General features: G+C 38.9%; 1 protein-coding gene across 3 annotated transcripts; it reads left to right on the forward strand.

The window, feature by feature from the left end:
* The first annotated feature begins 7209 nt into the window (after window positions 1-7209).
* Window positions 7210-8788, forward strand: LOC103981380 (LOB domain-containing protein 40-like). 3 transcript variants are annotated; one of them, XR_010495669.1, is made up of 3 exons: window positions 7210-7533; window positions 7624-8548; window positions 8636-8788. XR_010495669.1 is itself a non-coding variant. In XM_009398098.3 (2 exons), exons 1-2 carry the CDS (start codon window positions 7344-7346, stop codon window positions 8295-8297), a joined length of 864 nt encoding a protein of 287 aa, XP_009396373.2. In that variant the 5' UTR covers window positions 7210-7343; the 3' UTR covers window positions 8298-8584. The 3 variants fall into 3 exon arrangements, 1 of the variants encoding a protein (XP_009396373.2); XR_010495670.1 differs by having other exon boundaries at window positions 8648-8788; XM_009398098.3 differs by lacking the exon at window positions 8636-8788 and having other exon boundaries at window positions 7624-8584.
* The last annotated feature ends 1631 nt before the right edge of the window (window positions 8789-10419 follow it).

Here is a 10419-nt window from a genome sequence, read left to right on the forward strand (position 1 = left end):
ATGAATCACGGGCAATTTTAAGAGCAAAATATTTGTTTCCGTTTTCTAAAAGTTGAAACGAAGAATCAACTTTCTTGGGGAAAGAGTAGACAAGTCCGAAGACCACCAACTGGAAGTAGTTGCTTAAACCGTAAACCTCTACCTTCCGACCACTGAAAGCAGACTGTCCCACAGGAAGAATCTTCAGCTTTAGTTGTCATCCAATAATCTTAATGCACTCACTTTCTTTAATCCATCTTGGACCTGTGTCTGATGCATGTAAGCTCATATTCACATTATGCTGAAGGAAGTGCATGAGTTTGCCGGATTAGGACTTGTTCGCTTGACATCATCCGAAAACAAGGTCAGATGTTGATGTTACATCACCAAGCAGTTCACATTCAGGGAAGCTTGCTTGCCACCAGATTCAGCATTAGTAACTTCTGCTGTTCTATCTCTTCATCAGTCAACCGAACAAATAACAAAAGTTATCTGCTCAAAACATTATCTTCAGCCGATCGGTGTGAAGATAAATGCATGGCCTTGTCTCGTGACAAATCAATTCCATTTTGAGCACCGAATGAACGAACATATGGTCTCACTGCATGAATGCTGCTGTCATTTGATAGATGACGCAGTCTGACGATGATTTTGCTCCACATCTTAGGTTTAAAATAGAGGTTTGGTCCAACCTTCCAACATGTAGAGAACGTTCAAACCATTCACCTAATGCATATGGTCAACTAAGTTCTTGCTCGTGCTCCCATCTGTTGCCTACATATTCCACCATATGCTCGTGGACTGCAGCAGATATGATGTCTGAGCAAAGACTTCTTGGAAATCTTGGCACATAAGTTGCCTTGCTAAACAAAATTTCTAAGATCATGCAGAACGATTCCATTGCAGTACTCTCTCACATGTGAGCCCTTCATCTTCTTATCCTGTCTCTCTGGCTTTGGGTCTTCGGTCACATGGCAAGCCACCAAATAGTTTGAACCATGCAAAACTCTAGAAGAGAAGCTTCATCAGTCTAAGAGACCTTATTATAAGTCTACTCCAAGAATCCTTCGTTTATGTGAGATCTCTTTTCAAATTTTGATTCATTGTCAATCAAGAAAACATGTGATTCTTAAAGAAGACCTATCCCCCAAGTTTTCTTGTGTACAAACATATCCCAACATACAAAATGACTAGTTGTGTGTTGTAAACTTCTCTTAAAAGTTCAAGAGTTCAGTCTTATCGCGCACGCGTGTGTGCATGTATATATATATACACACACGCACGCACTTTGGGCTGGCTTGGCTAGCAAGCCCAACACGTACAGGTCCATTTGAGATCAGTGATTGGTGTCTGTGCGTATAAATAAAACAGCATGCAGCTCAATATTTGTAATGGGAGTCTTCTAATCTTTTAACTATCTCCAAGATGCAGGTGGGAGCGTGTTCTTTACCAAAAGAGAACTTACCATGGTTTGTTTTCTGATGGATGTTGTTATGTTCTTGAACTTATTCCCGCAGGGGGCCGTGGTGGGTACAACTGTGGGGGCCCGAATCCGGGAAATAGATTTAGGCTCAGAAACAAGTTGATGATGGACCTCAGACTTCTGTACGTGTGAGTCAGTGAGTGTTCCTTGTTTCTTTTTGGTGATGCAACAGGAGTTTACTACTGACGATAGCAAATGGTACATCAAATGGAAGCTTTGAATCAACTCACCATGGTACAATAATTGAAGGTGCTGCTCTCCATTGTTGTTGGGTGTCATGTGCATTGCATGAAGCAGAGAACAGCCTGCTTTGCATCCCTTCACAAGCTTCCCAACGTGAAGCACCTGACCATGTCTGTTGCTTAGCGTCCGTCCTTTGCAGGAAGACGTTCGCTCCGTTCTCTGCCATTAGGCATGCAGAGAAACCCCTTTAGGATTAGGGTAAACAGGTGTTGTCTTGTTGATGCTGCTCACCTTTTTAAAGTAAGAGAAGAACATCAGAACTCGAATTCATTTCTACTGTAATAGTGTCTCGATCTCGAGATGGCACAGTGCTGCTGCTGCGTCGGAAGCCTAAGAAACTGCTGCATATTTTAAGCATCAATTGATACGTATTTTAAGATCACCATAAAGAAATAATACCAGCAATGAATTGAGCTTGGTAATCTGACCCGGCTCGCTCACCTGGCTTTTCATCGGCGGCGGTTGTGGGATCCAAGAGGCACGTTGGCCCCACTTCTCTCATCTAGCCTTACATCGAAGTAGTGGGCGATGATGTAGGATGGTTTCTACGTCTTCTTTCATAATTTTATGTTTTTACTGTTTCCTTGCTCCCCCCCGGAGCTAAGTTTCAATTTTAGTAGCTATTATGACTTTTAATGATAATTACATGTCTTAACCCCTTATTCACATCTTCTCAAGTAAATACTATAAATTTTAGAGTATCAAGATGAAAACTCTATTCAAATCTCAAGATCTTTGAGGCTTAATAGATAATTGATATGCAGATACAGATGAAGAAACCAGGTTGAGGGAGAATATAAAGAAAGACTCAAACATATTGTTTTCTTCGTTCAACAAGTTATACATGAGATAATTTTCTAAAAAATTACAACGGCGACAACCTCAAAGCAAACTTAGTTGATACTATAAAATGAATTTTAAGGCTTATCAAGGGTGATTACAGTAAAACTTCAAACCTTTTGTCATGAGTTTGAAATTTTATTTATGAAAAGTAATGAATCGATGCAAGATTTTAAAAGTGACTAAAATTGTTAATCAAATAAAATATTATGATGAATATCTTCATGATCATATAATTATTGTAAAAATTTTGAAAAGTTGAACTCTGAAATTTGATCATGTTGTTGCCATAATTGAGGAGTCAAAATATTTATCTATATTTTTATTTGATGAACTAGTGGGTTCTTTACAAGCACATGAAGCAAGGTTGAACATGTCACTTGAAAAAAATGAAGAAAAAACATTTCAAGTTAAGAGTGAGTCTTTTACTTCAAAATAAGACAAAAAAATCAACAGGAAGAGGACATGACAAAAGAGGATTTCATGGTAGAAAAAATGAAAGAGGAAGAGGATACCTTGATGATCATGATAAACAAAAGCAATCAAATAATAAAAAGAAAAACTACAAGAGTGGAATTCAATATCACTATTATAGAAAATTTGGTCACATGAAAACATATTGCTAGAAAAAAGAAAAACAAGCCTACGTGGAGGAAAATGAAGAAAATAGTAAGTTGTTTATGTAATATTCAGTGTTTGGATAATAGATGTTCTAATCATATATCAAGCATAAGATTACTATTTAAATATATTGATAAAACTCATAAGTTGAAAGTTAAACTTGATAATATTTTATCATATAATATTTTATCATATAAGAAATAAATCTAAGTAAAAGGGAAAGAAACATTTGAGGTGAAGTCAAGTCAAGGGAAGGTAAAATACATTGATAATATTTTCTTTGTTTCTAGTTTATCATATAACTTATTGAGTGTTGGACAATTGATAGATGATTGATATTTAATTATATTTGATGATGATTCATGTATTATTAAAGATAAAAAATCTAGTTTGATTACGGTAAATATTTGCATAACATAAAACAAAATGTTTCCACTTAATGTTTCAAATATTGAAAAGCATGCTCTTATTACAACTCAAAAGAATGAGTCTAATTTATGATATTTAAGATATGAACACATTAACATTAAGGGTTTAAAGTTATTAAATAATAATAATAATTTTTCGATTGCTCAAAATTAATACACTTGATGTATGTGAAGAATACATTTATAGTAAACAAAGTAAAAAATTTGAAAAAGCATAGAGAGCATCTAATTATCTTGAATTAATTTATGCTGACTTATCTGGACGTATGAATATAAAATTATTTGGTGAAAGTTAATATTTTTTATTGTTTATTGATGATTGTAGCCGCATGAGTTGGATGTATTTTTTGGAATTGAAATATAAAATATTTGATAATTTTTAAAAATTTAATGCACTTATAGAAAGGCAATGTAGTAGATGCATAAAGATACTTTGAGCAAATAGATATGGTGAATTTTTATCTAATAAGTTTAATTTTTTTAATAAAGAAAATGGTATTTATAGAGAATTGACAGCACCGTATACACTGGAGCAAAATGGTATAGCTGAATGTAAGAATCGAACTATTATTGAACTAATAAGAAATTTGCTTAAAGGAAAACACCTTCCAAATCAGTTTTGGTTAGAAATAATTGTAACAACAGTTTATTTATTGAATATTTCACCAACAAAGGTTGTTATGAATCAAACTCCTTGAGGCTTAGTATGGTATGAAATAATGTAAGCTATCTAATAATTTTTTGTTGTATTACTTATACTTTGGTAAATTCATAAAACTATCACAAGCTTGATAAAAAATCTAAAAAATATATCTTAATTGGTTATTCCTTACAATCCAAAATATATCGATTATATATTCCTATTAGTGACAAAGTTATTATTAACAGATGTTTGATGAAAGTGTAAGTTGAAATTGAGAGACCAACGAAGGTGAAACATAAATTTAGATTCCAATAGAACTAGACACTCCATGGAATCAAGTGACAGATCCTGCTCCGATAAGTTTATCGTCAACCTCACATGGTAGCAGTTAAAATTCTAATTCCTCAAATGAAACCTCCCAAAGAAAATTCAAATTACTAACAGAAATTTATGACTCAACATTTGCTTTGTTTATTTATCCTATGACTTTTGAGGAAACAGTTGAAAAAAGAAATGACGAAAAGCAATGAAGGAGAAAATTAAATCAATTAAAAAGAATGAAACATAGGAGCTAATGGATCTACCGTAAGAAAAGAAAACTATTGGATTAAAATGGGTATTCAAAACAAAGTATAACGTAGATGGAAGAATCCAAAAGCATAAGACTTAACAAAAGTTATTGATTTTGATAAATATTTTTTCTCTAGTTGCTAGATTTGAAACTGAGAACTTTCTTGGCTTTAGCTGCTCATTTGAGTCGGTCTATTTATCAGTTTGATATGAAATCTATATTTTTAAATTGAGATTTATATGAATGGAGAGGTTTTTGTTACTCAACCGGAAGGTTTTTTAGTTAAAAGATATGAAGAAAAGATATATAAGATAAAAGAAAGTTCTTTATTGGCTTAAACAAGCTTCAAGGGTATAGTAAAATTGATTATTATTTTTATCAAAATGAATTTAAGATGAGCAATAATGAACTACTTTTTATCTAAAGAATGAAAATAAATATAATATTATAATGATTTATTTTTATGTTGATGATAATATATATATATATAACTCTTTTGTGGTAAAATTTAAAAAATACATGATAAATAAGTTTGAAATGTCATAGGTATACTGTATTACTTTCTTGAGTTGGAAGTGAAACGAGAATCAGATTAAATTTTTATTTCACAAAGAAAATATGTAATGGATCTATTCAAAAAATCTAACATAATTAATTATGAAATGAGAAATTGAAATTTAAAAATGATACATAACAAATGCAAGATGCTACAGAAGTTTGGTTGGAAGTTTGATTTATCTAACTCATACTTAACCAGATATTACATTCTCTATTGGTGTAGTATATAGGTTTATGCATAACCCAAGCATACATCATATCGGAGCTATTAAAAGAATTCTATATTATATTACTGGAACTATAGATTATAGCATTTGATATTATCATACTTTTAAATGTAAATTATTTGGTTTCATTAACAATGATTGGATAGGAGCTTTAGATGATAGAAAGAGAACTTCATATAATATTTTTAGTATTGAATTATGAGCTATATCTTTGAGTTAACAAGAATAAATAACAAATGCATTATCGACATTTGAAGTAAAATATGTAGTTGCAACATCAGTAGCTTATCAAGCAATATGGTTTAGAAGACTTTTTAAAGATCTTCATTAAGAACAAAAAGAAGCAACGGAAATATTTTATGACAACAAAGCCACAATTGTAATAACGAAGAATCCAATATTTCATGGAAAAATAAAACATATGAAGATACACTATCATTTCATCCGGGATCTTATAGCAAATAGAGCCATAGCAATAAGTTACGAATATTCTGACTAAGTCGTTTATTATTCAGAAATATGTTTATTTCATATCGTAAATCGATGTATGTAACCATAAATCAAGGGAGAGTGTTGAGAATTGATTCATTATGATTATCTAGGTAATTGTCATGTTCTAAATAGTGACCATGATATAGAAATTATATGATAATTTCTATACCTAACTCAATTATAAATGATACGATGGAGTGAGATAATTACTACTAGATACTATAAATATGATCATAATTCATGAAATAATATATGTGTATTTAAAGAATATAACGTAAGTGTTTTATGTATTATTTTTTATTTAAATATTATATCTTTTTTAATTGAAATTATTATTTTTAATTACATCATAATATTTTATTTTTATCGTTTATTCCTCCATCCCTAACACGTGGCGAGGGAAGGCCATCTTCGTCGGAAGGAATTGGAGTCACGCCACAAACGCCCGCGGCGTGGTGACTTGGTGGTCCAACGCGCGTGGAAGGGAGGGCGAGGAGGAAGGCTGGAGAAGGAAACCGTCGACTGCGCGCCCACAGATGCCGACCCAAAAACCAGGAGGAAACCCACGGGGTTGCGTGCTCGTACGAGGCTTCCACAAAACCGGGAGTATGGTTTCCGTCTTTGGTTTCGCCCCCATCCCATTCCGGGCTCTCCCAACCCGATCGAATCACCCCCGAATCCTTCCGGGGAGGCCCCCGCGCATCCGCTCCCTGAGACACCACATCACCCCCCGAACTGTTCCAGGGTGAGTCGATCAGGCCCTGTGCATGATGACAAGGGAGTAAGCATTTCAGTTTCAATCCATTTTACCTTACGTGCGGCGACGCAGCCGCAATCCTGTGTGGTCCGAACGTGGCGGCCACGCGCTGCTCTCTCTCTCTCTCTCTCTCTCTCTCTCTTTGAAAGATTCCTGAAATCTAACAAGAGATTTGAGTGAGAGAGTGTGACGACATGAGGGCCGACTCCAATGGATGAGGAAGGAGGTTAAAAAAAAAGTTCATATATATATTTTTTATTTTATTTTTTATTGAAAAATATTATAGAATAGGTACCAAAGCCGGTTTCCCACTCCATGGAAACCAGAGGCCAAACTTGAAACCCACGGCTGCTCTGCCTCGGAGCCTCTTAAATACACCCCTCCCCTCCCTCCGCCGCTTCCATCACATCACATCGTCTTCTTTCTCTCTTTTGGCTTCCTCGTTCTGTCTCTCTCTCTCTCTCTATCTCTCGGGTCGATTGAGTACGTGGGATAGACGCCATGAGGATGAGCTGCAACGGATGCCGGGTTCTACGCAAGGGGTGCAGCGAGAACTGCAGCATCCGCCCCTGCCTGCAGTGGATCAAGAGCCCTGAGTCTCAGGCCAATGCCACTGTCTTCCTCGCCAAGTTCTACGGCCGTGCTGGCCTCATGAACCTTATCAACGCCGGCCCCGACCACCTCCGCCCCGGTTAGTATTGAGTCCTGTTGCGTGCCGCTTCTGCTGCCGTCGATAGTGATCAATCGGAATGCTTAAAGATTTCTGGATGTGTTCTTGCAGCCATATTTCGATCTCTGCTGTACGAGGCTTGCGGCCGGATCGTCAACCCGATCTACGGCTCCGTCGGACTGCTGTGGTCCGGCAGCTGGCAGCTCTGCCAGGCGGCGGTGGAGGCGGTGCTCAAGGGCGCCCCTATCGTCCAGATCCCCTACGAGAAGGCAGCCTCCACCCCGGCCCCGCCGCTCAAGGCCTACGACATCCGCCATGTTTCCAAGGACTCCGCCGCCGCCCGGGCCGCCGCGGAGCTCCACAAGGTCAACAAGCCCCGCTCCCGTTTCAAGCGCTCCGGTGCCAAGACCACGAGGCCGGACACCCCCTTGCCCGAGTTCCAGCGGGCTCGGAGCCACGAGTCGGCGGCCAGCCACGCGACCGAGCCCGGCCCGTCGGCAGCCGCTGCCAGCGGAGAAGAAGCGGAGTGCCGCGAGAACGAGAGCATGGCCTCGGCGGACACCGCGGAGGAGGCGTCGCACGTGAGCCAGGGGGAGCCGCAGAGGGCTGAGGAGGCGGAGCAGGAGGAGGAGGAGATCAGTCTGGAGCTTACCCTCGGGCTCGAACCGGCGTCCCGGTCGGCTCGGCCCGCCGAGCACGAGGCGGCGCCGCAGTGCGACGTCAGCAGCTGGGATGCTGTCGCGCGCACGAGCGGTCTCGGCCTGGCTCTTCCACCTCCATCATGATCCAAACCAGGAAGTGACAGATATAATGAAGAGCAGTGAGAGGCTTCTCGAGTTTGCCTTGAGGAATTTGTTTTACATCGCCCTCTTCTTTTTCTTTGATCTTTCTTTCCTCTGTCTTGTGCAGAGGATTGAAGAGTTCTATAATTCATGATTCCCCATCTCCGGGTAGTGTATTAGATGCTAGGTGAGGACTAGTTTCATGTGTGCACAGAGACTTTGGGCTAAAGTTAATCCCATGTATGTGTATTCAGGTAGGAGATTGAGATCAAAGTTTCTACTTTCTCTAATAGTTGGTGGTGGTCCGAAGCTATGGTTCATGTTTTGTCCTTTCATTTCAGTATTCTTTGCAGAATTGTCAAATCACAATGGTAAAATCCATTGCGGTTGGTCGCTTCTTGGAAAACCTGCTCCGGTGTTAGGAGAAGATGAAAGGAAAACAACAGAGCAACTTCTGTTTCTTCAGAGCTATGAATAAATAATTACTCTTAAAATTGCTTTCTTGCAATCAAATAAATTGTTGATGAAGTGGATCCTCTTCATGGACCTTTGTGTCGCGAAGCTGTGGTGTTCCCTGCTGAAATTGACTTCTCAGTCACTACTATTAGGTAGCATTTGGAGCCATTACATAAAACAGAGGGAGAGAGAGAGAGAGCTTGGAAGTGATAGGCAAATGGATGGATATCTAAAACAGCTGGAGCCTGTAGCTTTTGGTATTTTCCCAGTTATAGCTTTTGCTGAAAGCCACCTGCAGGATACATGGAACTGACACAGAGAGAGAGAGAGAGAGAGAGAGAGAGAGACAGAGAGAGAGGTTGGGCACCCCCACTGCCCCAGTGGGCATAGGTTCTGTCCGCAGGCAAATAAAGGCCACTGAAACTTGTGAAGACCTAAATTTAGCAGGGATGGGGATGGATGCAGTAATGATGCAAGGCGAAGATAAAGGACAAGGTAGCTGGATTTCTGCAAAAGGAGTTTGTTCCAGTTACCGCCCTCCTCTCTTAGCACCAAAAACACATGACAGTCTATAGGTCCTCTGACTTCCATGTTTCTCCTGCTCACTCAAGCCGGGGATGATGACCGCGCCAGCCCCTGCTACAGTGGATTGGCGTATGGGATGACAAGATGTTTCACTCCTGCAGAACTCCAACGCTTGTTTGCTGCCAATCAGCACACGGTACACACTGAGCCAGGGGGAATGGACCATGGAATATGAGGTTGATGTTGGGCCATCTGATCGGGGAATTGCCCCAGCTTCCCCTGAAACCATTTCTAGGTTTCCAAGACTGGTTTTGAGAAAAAGTTGGGCGACAAGCAGGTCCAACTAATGTGGGGAAGAGACTCGAAATGAAATATCCACCACTATCTCATTCCCAAGTTGGTGAGAGTCCTTTCAGTGTAATTGATAGCCTTAGCAACATCAATGACCTCATGATGTAGGGATCAATCTCTCTTGTGGTCCACAGCACATCACAAGCAAATACTTGCAGAGAGATGATGACTCTTTACATTTGGAGCAGTTGTAATGGTTTCACTGGGAAGTTAATGCATGGCTAGCTGCTGTATTTGTGTTTGTGTTTGTGTTTGTGGGTGCGCGCGCTGGGGGTTGATTGATTTGGGAAAACAATTCTTTTAATGTTCTGAGGGAGTAGAATCTTATTATACATATTGCTAAGCTAAAGCATGCATTAAAATGATTCCACTTGTAGGATGCACAACTTGGAAAACACTCAAGTTGACATCATTTACTTCGAAACCCCAGAAACTGCATTCAATAAATCGAGGCAAGCTGGTTTAAACTATTCTGTGTGGACTTTTGAGTTGATTTAAGACTCATCCAAGGAGAATGGATGATTAGAGTGGTAAGTTTTCCACTGTGTAAAATTGCTTGACATCAAATAAAGTGAGATGGTCCCTCAAAATTACATGGATTAGTCTGAGATGTTTCAGCCAATTTTGCAGTCCAGTATTTTAATCGATTTATTTCTATTTTATAGTGGCAGGAGTGTGGTTGCCACAATGCTAGCAAGATCACTGAAGCTGCCACAAAACATATTTGACCAGTGAATATAGAATGGCACAAATCTTATTGCCACATCCTTAATCAAGCATCTCAATAATCTAC

The sequence above is a fragment of the Musa acuminata genome, chromosome BXJ3-4 (assembly GCF_036884655.1).
Source record: "Musa acuminata AAA Group cultivar baxijiao chromosome BXJ3-4, Cavendish_Baxijiao_AAA, whole genome shotgun sequence".
Classification (NCBI taxonomy): Eukaryota; Viridiplantae; Streptophyta; class Magnoliopsida; order Zingiberales; family Musaceae; genus Musa; species Musa acuminata.